The sequence below is a fragment of the Salvia hispanica genome, chromosome 3, assembly GCF_029641045.1.
Source record: "Salvia hispanica isolate PSC_SH4W2 chromosome 3, Shi_PSC_v1, whole genome shotgun sequence".
In the NCBI taxonomy this organism is placed as follows: Eukaryota; Viridiplantae; Streptophyta; class Magnoliopsida; order Lamiales; family Lamiaceae; genus Salvia; species Salvia hispanica.
Window position 1 is genome coordinate 28,551,318 of NC_142694.1, and position 15,398 is coordinate 28,566,715.

The 15,398-nt window shown below is 36.5% G+C and overlaps 1 protein-coding gene across 1 annotated transcript; it reads left to right on the top strand.

Moving 5' to 3' along the window:
- Positions 1 to 1,669: 1,669 nt before the first annotated feature.
- LOC148930502 (kinesin-like protein KIN-14B) lies at positions 1,670 to 14,995 on the top strand. The gene is made up of 23 exons (XM_089067521.1): positions 1,670 to 2,139; positions 3,664 to 3,787; positions 4,168 to 4,254; positions 4,349 to 4,519; positions 4,594 to 4,700; positions 5,081 to 5,212; positions 5,863 to 6,041; positions 7,023 to 7,184; positions 7,672 to 7,763; positions 8,322 to 8,473; positions 8,630 to 8,803; positions 9,048 to 9,194; positions 10,093 to 10,281; positions 10,683 to 10,754; positions 10,892 to 10,944; positions 11,098 to 11,317; positions 11,988 to 12,179; positions 12,306 to 12,521; positions 13,121 to 13,468; positions 13,628 to 13,726; positions 13,822 to 13,962; positions 14,049 to 14,207; positions 14,294 to 14,995. The coding sequence occupies exons 1-23, from the start codon at positions 1,951 to 1,953 to the stop codon at positions 14,747 to 14,749; spliced, it is 3,861 nt and encodes a 1,286-aa protein (XP_088923647.1). The 5' UTR covers positions 1,670 to 1,950; the 3' UTR covers positions 14,750 to 14,995.
- The last annotated feature ends 403 nt before the right edge of the window (positions 14,996 to 15,398 follow it).

Consider the following 15,398-nt stretch of genomic DNA (forward strand, 5'->3'; position numbering starts at 1 on the left):
CCTACTAAAGCAACCGAATATTTGTAGGAGTGACATACATATATTTGCATGAATAACGTCATATAATTATTGCATATAGAAATATACTATAGTTATGAATAAAATTACTAATACTAGAACTATTTTGGGCAAGGCCAGGGTGGGTTATAATTATTGATGGCTTGCTTGAAAATAATAGTACTAATATATAGTATATTTCAATGAAGAATAACATGGAGCAATGACACTTAGCTTGGGTCAAAATATCCAGTAGATTCAAAGATTGATAGGACTAATTAAATTTAAATACACAATAAGTAAGATGCAAAGGGGATAAACTTCAAATTCATAAGATAAAAGATGTACCGACGGATATTTATGACTCGAACGCTCTAAGTTAAAACTTAATACACATGTCATGATTATTGTGATTTGTGATATACATATACGTGTTCAAAAAACATTTGTAAGTCGTAACAAGGGGGTGTTCGGTTGGCAAGATAAAATAATAATAAAATACAATTTAGGATTAAGTTGTGAGATTAATTAGTAGGAGGGGGATGATCATGACTTATTATCCTATGATTGTCTATCTAAGATTGAGTTGGGAGATCTAATTTTGTGAACCAAACATGTGATTAATTTAATCCTGAGATCTCATCCCTCCAACCGAACAGGCACAGAGTGTATGGACATTTGATTAATGCGGTAGGAGGTTTGATAAAGAACTACCGCACATGTTATGCACTAATTAACTGACACCCAAATATTCTAATATTATTGTATTTATATTTCGATGCCTTATTTTTCACACTAACTATCACTTGATTCGATAAAATAATAAAATCTAAATCTTAGTAGTATAAGGGGGTGTTATATTGTTAACTTATAACTTAATTGCTAACTACAACTAAATAATAGTTATTAGATATTTAAATTAAGGGCTTAGATCATTAATCCTTAAATGTCAATACGATCAAAAAAACGTTAATAATGCCATAGGATTAATTCCAAAAAATATCAATAGGGGTATTAATGTTAATTAACTATATGTTTAGTTATAACTAACTTTTAAAAGAAATCCCAAAACTTTATATTCATATAACATATATCAAATTAAAGATAATTTCATAAGGATTCCAATGATATCCTACATGCATATGTTCCGACATCAAAATTTTAAAAAAATTTCGAAATTTTTTAATTTTTTCGTAAAGCAGAAATGTCAACATACTATATAAAATATGTCAATATAATACATGTAGAATGTCAATATAAACAATGAGTTTTAAAGCATTGTGTTGATATTTTCGAAACACTATATTTACATTTTCATCAAAAACCCTAATTTAGAGTTTTTTTTTATCTTTTTTTATTTTATTAATAAAAATAAAAAATACACGTGACAAATTGTAGACCACACATTTTCTAAAATCTTATAACCTTAAATTAATTATAATTAGCAATTAAATAATAAATTAACAATTCATCACTCCCCTTTTTCCCCTTTTGAGTAAATTAGTATAGGTTAGTAGTAATATCAAAGACCACAACTTTATCCAACTTTATTACTCCACAATAGTTGCAAAAGAATAGGAAAGAGAGAATTCAGAAATTTAAACTCCCTCCAACACAAATCAAAATGATTGATGGCACCACAACTACCACAATCCCAATAAAAAAAATTCAATCTTTTTTTGTGACCCCAAATGCCCAAATGTGTCCCATTTCAAAACCACGCTGTCGCCGCCTCCTTCACCACTAAATTTTTTGAATTGGATTACGGTAAAACCGAAGTCACAATTTGAGAGGCCATAAAGAAGAGAGCTTTGAATTGGAAGTGGAAGTGAAAAAAGAAGAGAGCTTTGTACAACTGCACTTGTACATGAACTCATCTCTTATTTCTTTCGTCGCCGGACGCCCCATTTCCATTTCACTGTAGATTTTTGGGGAATTTCTAGTTGAGGTCGAATGGGGAGCAATAACCGGTGGAATTGGGAAGTGGCGGGGTTCGAGCCGAGGAAATCGGTGGAGCAGAGAGATGATTACCGGAGGGTGCCGGCGGCGCCGCGCCGCTACTCGATGTCGATATCATCGCAGTCGGACTTGTCCAAGCAAGCCGTCAACTCCAAGCTCGTTCGCTTAAGCGACAAAGTCAAGGTCAGTTTCTATCAATGCGTGTTGCTGAAGAAAGAGTTACTATTTTTATCCTGTTTATTCGAAATGCTTTTAATTGGACTCGGCAATTTGAGCTGGCGCACGGTTTTTTACTGGGGTTGAATGTGGTCGGTTTGAAGCAGTTTAACAGGAGCTGATTTCAGATCCTTATTGATACGATTGTGCCTAATAAAACTTGAGAATGCGGAGGTTTTTGAGAGTTAATTGTCATGGATGATTATGATTTGACGGCTTAGATGTTTGGGAAGTTATTGAATTTTCGTTTAGTTTATGAGAAAATGGCAGCCTCAGTATTTTCCTTTGTTCTGGATTTAGCGTTGGTTGAAGGAAGTGCTTGACGTTTAGTTGCCAAAATCTCACTTTCTAGTTTTAGTTGTCGCGTATTTCCAGACATTTACTTCAGCGAGCTAGGTATAAGAAAAGAGTTCATGAACAAGCATATGTGGTTCATTGGTATCATATATCCAGACATTTACTCCAGTGAGCTAGGTATATTGTTATTCTCGGAATTGGTTTAGTCTAGATGAGGGTTAGGATGCGCAGCAAACTTGGCTATTCTGTCGGAAATAATGCTTGTGCAGTGGTCTATCCTATCTGTCTAATACTTGCAAGAGCAGTGTCTTGTAGATATTAAGATCAAGGAGCAGAAGGTGTGGGAGAATTTTAAAGTGCAGAGGTCTGAGAACGAAATGAGATTTGATGAGAAGTTGTTCTGGATTATTCAATATTTGAGGTTGCATGCTATCAAATATATTGAGCTGGCATAAATACCTGTACCAGCAGTTAAATAATTTGCAGAAGTTTACTTTCTTTGCTATTACGGAAGGGATATTGTTCCTCTCCGCATGTTGTGCCATGGAACTCTCTCTCTGCTAAGTATGATATCTAAACTGAAAGGGAGTTGAGAAATTAATAAGAAATACAGAACTCTGGCAAAAGATAGGCTAGTGTATGAACTAGTGTATGAAGGATTCTTTTTCTGACTTTTGGTTGTTTACATTTCTAGAATGGTCACACTGTAGATTCTGACTCTCGTGTCTGTTTCAGTTATATGCTAAGTGAAGTCCAGCACACAATGCCCTTTATATGGATGATTACCTCAAAATGATATTGTAAATTAACTTTGGTTAGAAATAAATAATGAAAACTAAAGAAGCTTGGGAAGACTGCTTTAAGCTAGTGGAAATTTGGAAATCGTTGATTATCTGAACTAACAGGTGTTGACTGCTGCCAGCTAACAGTACCTTTTTAGAAATTTTATATACATTTTTGCTTGTAGTTGTAGTGAGCAATATTCTTTCATGGTCAGTCTTGGAGATCACTCTAGAGCTTTATTCACTGTTCTAATGTTTTGCATGCTTTCTTGAGTACTGTTAGCGTGGTTTTTGGCTTTTCATAAACTGGGTTCAATTTGTTTGTTTTACTTCCATTATTCTCACCTATTGACTGGAACAAGCTTGCTCCTACTCTTTCATTAAAATCGCCGCCTTAACTTTGTTTGAGCAGCTGGCCAGAGAAGATTACTTGCAATTAAGACAAGAAGCCATGGATCTCCAAGAATATTCAAGTGCTAAACTTGATCGAGTGACACGTTACTTAGGTGTATTGGCTGATAAGACTCGTAAGCTAGGTAAAGTGTGCCCTTTGACCTTTGTGTGTCGACTTCTAGCTATACCCAAATTTGTCTGTGTTATTAACTTTAGTCAAAACTGTTCTATGAACAACTGCAATATTTCTCAATGTTTTTTGGGTTGTTTTATTGTGATTGTTGTCTTCTTTGTATACAATGAACTCATTCCCACCATAACGATGACATTTTCTAATGCTAGTTAGTGTCTCCTTCCATTGTAACTTTACACCCTACTACTACTTCTTAGGGTCCTCTCATTCTGCTGCAAATTGGGCTTTTGACTCCAGTTTATGATGTTTAGAGATATCAACCTTTTAATATCTTTTTTCTGTATGAATCAATGTAGTTTACTAACTGGAAAATAAACACCTAATTTCCAGATCAGGCTGCCCTTGAAACAGAAGCTAGAATCTTTCCACTGCTATCTGAGAAGAAAAAGCTGTTTAATGACTTATTGACAGCCAAAGGTACTTATTAAGTTATTATACTCTAGACCTCTGGGATTCTCATGCTCTCCAAATTCTATATGCATAATAATCACACCAAGCAAACATGTTACAGGAAATGTAAAGGTGTTTTGTCGAGTAAGACCTCTCTTCGAGGAGGAAGGCCCAGATATCGTAGAATTTCCTGATGATAATACCCTTCGGATAAACACTGAAGATGAAAGTCTCTCCAATCCAAAGAAGGATTTTGAGTTTGACAGGGTCTATGGGCCTCATGTTGGACAAGGTGGTATCCTTTTCACTTCCTTGGCTTCAGCTGTTTGAATGAACTGTACTAACTTATGAGCTTCGTTTATGCAGCCGATCTCTTTGCTGATATTCAGCCCTTTGTTCAGTCAGCATTTGATGGATTTAATGTTTCTCTATTTTCGTATGGGCAGACCTCATCAGGAAAGACACATACTATGGTACGGCTTCTCCATCTCTTCCCCATCCTGCAGTACTCTGCACACTATACTTATTCACTATTGTTAATTGGCTGCAATGTATCCTATACATTTCTTTATTTCTCTGATACATATGCTTCTTTGACATATTGATATTTACATGGTATAAATGGTGCCTGGAATCATTGATCTATGTTTTTTCTTTCTATTTGTTCAATTAAACTGTACTGCGTTAAAAGATGTGTAGTGAGGGTTCTTTTGTCTCAAAATCTCAATAATAATCACGGGGGAGCTATTGTCTATCTTGGGCCTCTATGTAAGAATCAGTTAGGGTCATTATAAAAGATTGATCATGACATGTGATTTACTTTGTTTCTGATATCGTTCTAATCTTTCTCCAGGAAGGATCTAGTCATGATCGTGGTCTGTATGCTCGGTCTTTTGAGGAGCTCTTTGATTTATCCAACTCAGATGCAACTTCTACTTCTCGATATAGTTTTTCAGTTTCAGTCTTTGAGCTTTACAATGAACAGGTTCCTCTCCAACCACATCCTGGCATAGTTGTTACCGTCCAACTTTTTTTAAGATGGGATATTAAGTTACTTGCATCCACCTCCTATTGGCATGGATCTTTGGCATGCACAATCTGTTGTTGAAATTTTTGGCAAAACAACTTCTAAGAAATTAAGTACAAGTACTAAAAAGAAACGAAAAGAAAGTTTAACTTAGAATGATACATGGGAATGGATGGCGATACCGTACCATAGAAGTTAATTTTTATTGCAAACAGATGTGTAATACTACATAAAAAAGTTTAGTAGACTTATAAACGAAAAGTGAAGACCAAAATGAGAGTTCAATATTTTTTATGATTTGACTGATCTTTAATTACTTTGTACGACCATTGAATTCCATCTGTTTAAGTTCCTTAAGATAATATTGTGAAGTAAGGAAAATCAGATAAACTGTTATCCTTTCTGGTTGCTGAAGAGATTCTCCAGTTTAGTACGAGGAAAATGTATACGGATTGGAAAACCATAAATACTAAAGTGTGTGAATTTCAAAATTTAATTTCGAAGAAGTAAAAGACTCAAGGGGGTAGAAACATAGACCCCTAGCATATATCATGCTGAACATCATTAACATCTGAGGCTGATGTTGCACCTTGCCTTTGCTTTTGTAGATAACAGATTTGCTTCTGGAGTCTGGAAGTAATCAACCAAAAGTCTACATTGGGTCATTGGATTATGTTGTAGAACTTGTCCAGGAAAAAATTGAGAACCCTTTAGAGTTCAACAGGATTCTTAAAACAGCTTTTCTCAACCGAGGAACTGACACATTGAAGTTTAAAGTTTCGCATCTGTATGGTTCATCAATTTAGTGCCTTTCTTAGTGCTTCTTTGCTTATTTGTGTTTTGTTCCTTGTCTTGTGTTTTGTTTTGCACTATATTTATTGGCTCTCTGTCCTTTTTCTTTTTTAGAGCAAATGCATGTCTGATTTCAATTATAAATGTGAGAGCATTAGAAATCACCTGCCCTTGCTAAATATTTGCGAAAGGTGCAGCTCTCAGCTCTTTACATCAAAAGTTCATCTATAGCACCCTAAGATTGTGTGGAAAATGAAATTGTGTATTCCAATGAAAAAGTAGTTGGCGTAGTAAACATGTAGGATTTTTTATGTTCCTATTGATGTTTTTCCACAAAAAGTGCTTGATATAATATATGTAAATGGTGGGTCCTGACTCCCGAGTGAAATGATGCTTAGTTGGATGAAGTTTGTATAATAATGATGGAGGTTATTTCAGATATCTATTTGGGCATTCAAAATTGACTAGTATAGGGTGTTCAGTAGAATTTTGGTGCTGCTAGAATTATTTTGCTCAGTGGTCTATGTGCTGCAAATTTTGGCTGGTGTGATGCTAAAAATAAGATTGAGACTCTGAAGGGTCTTACGTTCAATTAGTGGTGTTCCTGTTTTCATAATTAGCTTAGTAGAAAGATAATATATCCAGGATTTTACATGGTTGAAAGATGACATGGAATGTAACCACTACTAACCTCCATAATCCAAATGTCATTTGCTCCATATCAATTTCAAACTACAAAGAACACTATTTCTACTTTCTATGCATTCGATGTGTTGCATTACCATATCATGGAATGGGATGTGACATGTTTGCATAATAATGCATTTTATTTTCATGTAAAATCAAGATTTTTAATTGCTAAGCAGATTTATCTACGCATGTTGTGTTCCACTTTCTATTTGAGAAAAAATAAAATCTCTGCTTTCTATATTCTTCTTATTCCATTATTTGTTTCTCTTTTGTTTGTATTTTGTAGGATTGTCATTATACACATATACTATACAAACTTGATCACTGGGGACAATATATACAGCAAGCTTTCTCTAGTTGATTTGGCAGGAAGTGAGAGTTCGAGAGTAGAGGATGAAACTGGTGAACGTGCAACGGAGTTGCTGCATGTCTTAAAATCCCTCTCAGCGTAAGTTTAAGTACTGAATATGGTTTTTTCCATTGACTCATGCATTTCTTTATCCTTAAATTTTAGATCTTCTGTGTGTCTGAAGTTGATGAAACAAGACAACTGGTGCAGATCTGGCTGCTTTCCCTTTATATTAATTGCATTTTGAACCATTTTGACATATTATTTAATTGCTTTCTTATTTAAATGTCATATTGATTTGTTTTGTGTGATATTCAATTACTAACCTGATGTTGATAGGTCCTCTGTAATTTGTATATCTATGTGTGTATGAACTATGAACTATTGTACTGTCTCGGAAAAGGCTATCTATCCCATTAATGGGTACATAATTTACCTTTCAATTTAAGGCTCTATGCTGACATGAAGGTATATATATTGTTATAAAGTATCAGTTACAGTAGGATTACTAATCTTTTGGTTTACTCTAGTCATGCTATCTAATTTCTTTAGTTACCATATGTAAATCTGAATATTCTGTCTGCAGATTGGGTGATGTTTTGGCATCCTTAACTTCAAAGAAGGATGATATTCCATATGAGAACTCAGTGCTAACAAAAGTTCTTGCAGATTCGCTAGGTAATAGGTCCCTGTGCTCTGGTTTTATAATATTTTTATATATTTCCCGTCCCTGTTATCATTTCATAGCTAATCATTGTAAGTTGTTTTTAGGACTCAGTATCTAGAGCTTGTGAACTTGAATCCACGCCTATTAAGTGTGTTGAGAATGGTTGATATATCCGTTTGTATCTTAATATAGAGAAGGTGCTGATTTCCATTGGTAGGATATGCATAAAAAATATGCTGAGTTGGAAGTTTCTGACCATTTTCTTTTTGGGGCAAAGAACTCGTGTACTAGGGAAAGCCTTTTGTGAACATGGATGCTATTTTCAGTGTTCCTATCAGAGTACCGTGGAACATTCTGTCTTACCAATCAAGTAGAAGTTAATTTCAGCTTTTCCTACTCTTGGACTCATTTCTGTGCTACTATAAGATGCTCTCAACTCTCAAGTTGTACCAACCGCCAATGCCTTACTGGTTGATATATGATGTCTATGTTACACATTTGCTTGAGCTTTGCTGTCAAGTGTCGACTCAATTTTTGTTCTTGACTCTGTATCATTGTTTGGTATGCAGGTGGAAGCTCAATAACTTTGATGATTGTTAACATCTGCCCCAATGTGCCCAGCATGTCTGAGACACTATCTTCCCTTAATTTTTCTTCCAGAGCCCGAAATGCTACATTGAGCCTTGGGAGTCGAGATACGATCAAGAAATGGAAAGATATTGTAAGTCTGCGCAATTTCATTTTCTGTTGGGCTCATCTGTGTATTGTATTTGTGTCACTGAAAATTTCATGATGCATGTGTTTTGGCAAATGAATCATAAGTTAGAAATATGTGTTAAAAACTGTCTACAAAATTCTGTTGCAAATTTTCTTGCAGGCCAATGATGCACGTAAAGAATTGCTCGAAAAGGAAAAGGAAGCCAGTGAATTGAAGCTGGAAAGCATGGGCCTAAAACAAGATTTGAAGCTTGCAAATGACCAGTGCGTTCTACTCTTCAATGAAGTTCAGAAGGCCTGGAAGGTTTCTTTCACATTGCAGTCAGATTTAAAGGTTTGTAGCACCATGCTTTTCAGCTACTGTGTGCTAGTTAAGCACTGGACTATTTTGCAAGATCCTTTGCTCTCTGAAGTTATTACTTCAGAGTCATGCCATCATTCATTAAGTGTATTTGCGATATTTTTTGGCCCATAGGATATTCTGATTATACTTCTTGAACTGATAGGACCTGATTAATGAGCATTTTTTTGGGTTTGTTTATCTGACAATCTCGAATTTGTTTTCCTTATCATTGCAGACAGAGAATATTATGCTTGCAGATAAGTTTAAGATAGAGAAGGATCAGAACCTGCAACTACGGGATCAAATAACTCATTTTTTACAAGTGGAACAAGACCAGAAATTGCAGATAGAAGAAAAGGAATCTGCGATTCAAATGTTGCAGGTTGGCTCAGACTTTATGTATTAAGTTCCTTCAATCATACTGGTAGATATGATGTCATCAATTGATCTGGATCCTGCATTACTTCTGTGTTGAGTGATATCACGTCTCTTCAAATTCCAAAAGATGATGAAATGCAGCATTCTTTATATATGTTGAAACGGAACAATGGATCCATGAATTTGTTCCTTGTCTTCTAAGGATAGTCGTAATGATGGTACTGTGAATAAGCTTCAGGGTCATACAAAATTATGGTTTAAAATTTCTTTTGTTCAAAAGTTTCTCTGTGAATGTTTTTTTACAATTGCCAATAAGTATTATCTTTGTTGTTACTTTATCTTGTCTTAGATGTTGGTAAGGATTTTGTTTCTGTTTCATGGTTGGGGGATGTGCTGACCAGATAAAGTGGTTAATGAGACCGACATAACTGGATAGGGTGTCTTTGTTCTTGGTTGTCACTTTTTGAACTCTGCATTATGTTTGTGGCTATATGACAAAAAGGTAAAAACATTCAAGCACAACTGAAAAAAAAGGATTTACATACAAATATTGTAGATATTTAACCCTTATAGTGCTCGCAGCCCCTTGAATTAGATCTCAACCCTTCCTAATAAGGTGAAGGAAACATGATTTCTGGGATGTTACTGTGAGCGGTTATATGTTTTTTCAGGTATGGTTGCCAGATGTTTGCATTATGTGTCAGATATTCTGAAATTTTATTCATGTTAAGAGGTGCATAAGTTTCCCAGCTTATGTTCCATGGTTTATTTTGATGTCACCTCCTGAATTTATGAAGCAATAAATCAAATGTTGCTGTATAGCTGAATTTTGCAATGTATTATTGTGAATACTTATACTACTAAATCTTTATTATCTCATCATGTTTGTTGCCTCTGTGTAGGCCAAACTGAAGACCGTTGAGTCGCAATTGAATGAATCTCTTCTTATCAACGAGACTAGGACGACAAATGGCTCTGTATCGCAGGCTGAAGAGAATTCAAGCAACAAAGCCACAGGAGATGACATGGATTCTGCTGCTGTTACTAAGAGACTTGAGGACGAACTGAAGAAACGGGATGCACTCATAGAGGTACTTGACCGTGCTAACTGTCCACAAGATGATTTAGTCTAATACATTTTGTTCTTTATTTTCTTGTCTGGAAATTCTATTTTTGTTTTTTATTTTCTTGTCTGCAAATTCTATTACTGAGAGGCACTGTGTCTTTGCTGGAAATATCCTTATATGTTTGGCGAGTTAGTTTTCTGCAATTTCTGTTAAAAGTTAAAACTACATAGAGGCATTGTGTCTTTGCTGGTATTATCCTTAAATGCTTGGTGATGGTGAGTTAGTTTTCTGCAATTTCTGTTAAAAGTTAAAACTACATAGGCATTGTGTCTTTGCTGGTATTATCCTTAAATGCTTGGTGAGTAAGTTTATATCCTTAAATGCAAGGTGAGTAAGTTTGTTTTTTTGGTTTCATTATTTGGCAGAGGTTGCATGAAGAGAATGAGAAGTTGTTTGAGAGGCTAACTGAGAAAGCTTCCTTAGCTGGAACTCCACAGGTTTTAATCTTCTATATAATTCATTTCTTAGAGATGTTATTTTTACATGGGCTATGTGTCACAGGTGTACTATCTTATTCTTGTCCTTGTTTGATATTTGTGAAGATACTCATTACTTGCTCGACATATTCTCTCAGTTATCAAGCCCATCTCCCAAGGGACCACTCAGTCAGTCTCGTGACCTGCAAAGGTTTTTTTCCGGTTTGCTTTGAGATCTATTTGAACTCGGTTATCTTTTGTCTATGTCGTTCCTATTAACTTGATTTGCTCTACTGTCTATTTTCTTCTATTAAACTTCACAACTGATATGTCTGACTCCTTTTACTTGAATAATTTTTAATAGGAACGAGAATACCAATGCCAAAGGACGCCCTGGTGATGGTGTTCCACCTTTAGCCTCTGAAAAGACCGAGAGAGCTATTGCATTGGTTAAGACTGGTACTGACATTGTCAAAACTACACCAGCTGGCGAATATCTTACTTCTGCTCTGAATGATTTTGATCCCGAACAATATGACAGCCTTGCTGCAATCTCAGATGGGGCTAACAAGCTCTTGATGCTGGTAGGAACCAATATTCATATTTTTATGCATTTAACTGTGTATGTCGAAGTTAAAATGGGGAAGCTGTATTCTTGTGTCTATATGTCATCATTTTATAAATTTGATCATTCTATAATTTTTTGTGGGGATTGGATCTCCTTGAGGAAACCCTTTGGTTCCTTGCTTGCATTTTTCTGTGCTCTCCTTAGTATTCCGTGTTCAGCACTTGTGGGCCTTCTACCTCCTCTTATGAATACAGTCGGCAACATATAGTTTTTGGTATCATGATGATCAGAAAGCTGAAATTTACTGTGCTGAAGAATGACATGATTGCATCTGCTCAGCAAGTTCAGTCTGCAAAATAAGTTGCCTTCAGAAACATTCTGGCATCTGAGTAGATTAAGAAAAATAGCTTGGTTCCAGAGCATGTGTTAATGACAAAGCTCTGAAGTATTTGTTAAGATTTACCTTTCCCTACTATGGTTCGATACATTTGGATCTATCACCTAGGTTAATCAATAAGATTTGTTTTGTCACTTTGTGTGCATTTGCACCCTTCTGGTGTTATCATACATGGTTATGTATGTGTCATTGTGTCTCAGCTGAGAAAAGCTCGATTGTTAAAAATTTAAATTCTATCATCTTTCATGGAATATAGCTTCCTGATAACCGCTTGGTTTCCTATGTGCAGGTACTGGCTGCAGTCATTAAGGCAGGTGCTTCTAGAGAGCATGAAATCCTGGCTGAAATAAGAGATGCTGTTTTTTCTTTCATTCGTAAAATGGAGCCCAGAAGAGTGATGGATACAATGCTTGTCTCTCGTGTTAGGATTCTCTACATAAGGTCCCTGCTTGCTCGATCACCAGAGCTACAATCAATTAAGGTGCCCTCCCTGTCATGTGTCGATCTACTAGTTGAATAGTTAAATTTTTCTACTTGACTGAAACATTAATTCTTTTAATATGATGCGCATTAAGTGTAAATGTGAAAATGTCTTCTGTGATGTAAGGTTTCTCCGGTTGAGCGCTTTCTTGAGAAGCCAAATAATGGGCGTAGTAGAAGCTCTAGCCGTGGTAGCAGCCCTGGAAGATCTCCAGTTCGTTATGATTCTAGTTCAAGGAATATGTTGGTTGGGGACCAAATTCAAGGGTTCAAAGTAAATATAAAGCCAGAAAAGAAGTCAAAGTTGTCATCAGTAGTTCTGAAGATACGTGGAATTGATCAGGTAACTTAGTCGTGTTTTCCTTCTTGATCATCTGTCCTCATCACTAGATTAGGTTTTATGTTATTTCTTTATTTCTGTATAGATGAGTTACACCACTCTAACAGCTTAAGCCTGAATGAGCTACTAAATTGAAACGATTTCCTTGTAATTTCAAAAGCAAAGCAACAAATCCACACACAGTGGATGTACCATTCTAACCTTGTCATTTCAGAAGCAAAGCAACAATCAATGATAATATATTCAGGGAGTGGTTTTGGTACCTCGAGATTGTTAGTTATGTATTATTCTTTCGTACACTTTATAAAAATATATAGCATTTCAAAGTTCAAACCTGACCTTGTGATGAACTGCCTAAATGCAAAAAGGGAAAAAATGGGAAGAATATGCCCTTAAGTTACCTCCCCCTTCTTATCTCTTTGCTCCTTGCAGAGGATTTGGCTATTCTTGTGTTTCTTCAGTTGGTGATGTCTCTATTATGTTTTCTTTCTATTTCATGTATAAAAGAATTATCTCAGGGCTTCTGCTGGTTTTTTACAATGAAATAAGTGAGATCAATGATGCTGAGCAGTGTGTTTGACTCATCTCATTTACTAATACAGGAGACATGGCGACAGCATATAACAGGTGGAAAGCTCAGGGAAATAACCGAAGAAGCAAAAATTTATTCAATTGGAAACAAGGCTCTTGCAGCTCTTTTTGTTCATACCCCTGCTGGCGAGCTCCAGCGTCAAATTCGAAATTGGCTTGCAGAGAACTTCGATTTCCTTTCAATTGCTGATGACACGGCAGCAGGAGCAACTGGTCAGCTGGAACTTCTCTCTACAGCAATAATGGATGGTTGGATGGCTGGACTTGGTGCTGCCCAGCCTCCGACTACCGATGCTCTTGGACAGCTGTTATCTGAATATGCCAGATGTCTTTATACTTCACAGCTGCAACATTTGAAGGTATGTTCTTACCATTTTCTTTAGATTCCCATCTTTGTGCAGCTACGGACAGAGTGCCGTTATCTAGTTTTTTTGCTGTATGCTCTTTTTATATTGTTTATAGTAATGTAGTTTGTTATGTTTCGCATACTGATATCTACGGTTATATTGGTACATAAGGATATTGCTGGTACTTTGGCGACTGAAGCAGCGGAAGACTCTGCTCAAGTAGCTAAGCTACGTTCAGCTCTTGAATCTGTTGATCACAAGAGAAGAAAGGTCTGTATCATAGCGCGTGGTGGCCTCACTTCTCAAATACTGAAATTCCGCACACTGTTTACTACTGCTAGAGGCTAACTGTTTACTCGAATCAGATTTTACAACAAATGAAAAACGACGCGGAGATGTTAAGTTTAGAAAGTGGCGCTGCACCTATTCGGAATCCTTCCACTGCTGCTGAAGATGCAAGGCTAGCGTCGTTAATCTCCCTCGACAGCATACTGAAGCAAGTCAAGGTTTTTCATCTTTCTCCAATTTCCACTCTTTTAACTTTCTGGATCTTAAAAACCTGGGAAATTTGAAAAAAATTCTGCCTCAACAGGATATAATGAGGCAAGCTTCTGTCAATGCACTGAGTAAGAGCAAGAAGCGATCAATGCTCGTCTCTCTAGACGAACTTTCCGAACAGATGCCTTCTTTACTTGACATTGACCATCCGTGCGCTCAAAGCCATATTTCAGAAGCTCGGGATGCTGTAGAGGTATGTATGCAGATGATTTTATGAAGGTCTTAGGTACGCCTTCCGCACTTTTCTGAAATTTTTTATTCTGCTATGATCCGATGCAGTCGACTGCAGAAGAAGATAAGCTTCTGGAGGCACCACCTCCCGGCACCAAATTTTCCGCAGACGCGACGCTCAGTTCTGAAACCGACGTGGCACAGTGGAACGTGCTGCAGTTCAACACGGGCTCCACGACTCCCTTCATAATCAAATGTGGAGCCAACTCCAAGTCGGAGCTGGTCGTGAAGGCAGATGCGCGGGTGCAGGAACCCAAGGGTGGGGAGATTGTGCGAGTTGTTCCAAGACCGACTGTCCTGGAGCATATGAGCCTGGAGGAGATGAAGGACGTGTTTGCGCAGCTCCCGGAGGCTCTGAGCCTGCTTGCTCTTGCTAGAACGGGAGATGGAACCAGAGCTCGATATTCCAGACTGTACAGAACTCTGGCCATGAAGGTTCCTGCACTAAGGGACCTAGTTGGTGAGCTTGAGAAGGGGGGTGTGCTCAAGGACATCAAAGCGTGATGATAAGTCTCCTGCCCCTTTTTGTTGTATTACCTATGGATACTCTACGCCTCGACTAGACGGAGCGAGGGCTGGGCCCCGATTCTTGCTCCGGTCGGGGAATTTTGTGAAGTAAACATGGAATGTGTGGGGTGTAGCAGGTCCTGTAATTTTTGTGGTTTTATTTGCTTGTAGCAATATGTTTTTTCATCTGGGCAATGCTTCCCTATTTGCTAAGTTATATTAATATTTCGTTTCAATGCCTCATCAATTTTGATGAAATTTATAATTTAAATTATATTTTTGGTTAACTTCGAAACAAATTTAGCATTATTTTATATTTGATTTTTGATGATTATTACGTAACAATAGATGAAAATATAATGTTGAAAAATATAAGTCACATTTCATCTAAATTTTATTTGCTTGGGACAATTGAAAAATATAAAAAAGTTACTATAATTTAATTGGCTATTTTTAAAATTAAGTAATTAACTAGAAGTGAATAAAATTACTCGTATGACTTAAGACCTAAGAGCATAAGCAATGAAGGACCCCAAGGGTCTATCTCTCTGCAATGAAAAGATCTATCCCACTTTCTATTTCATTTTCATATCATCACTATTTTGTTTTAATTTTTTTGCACTATATTTAATATGTTATCAAATTA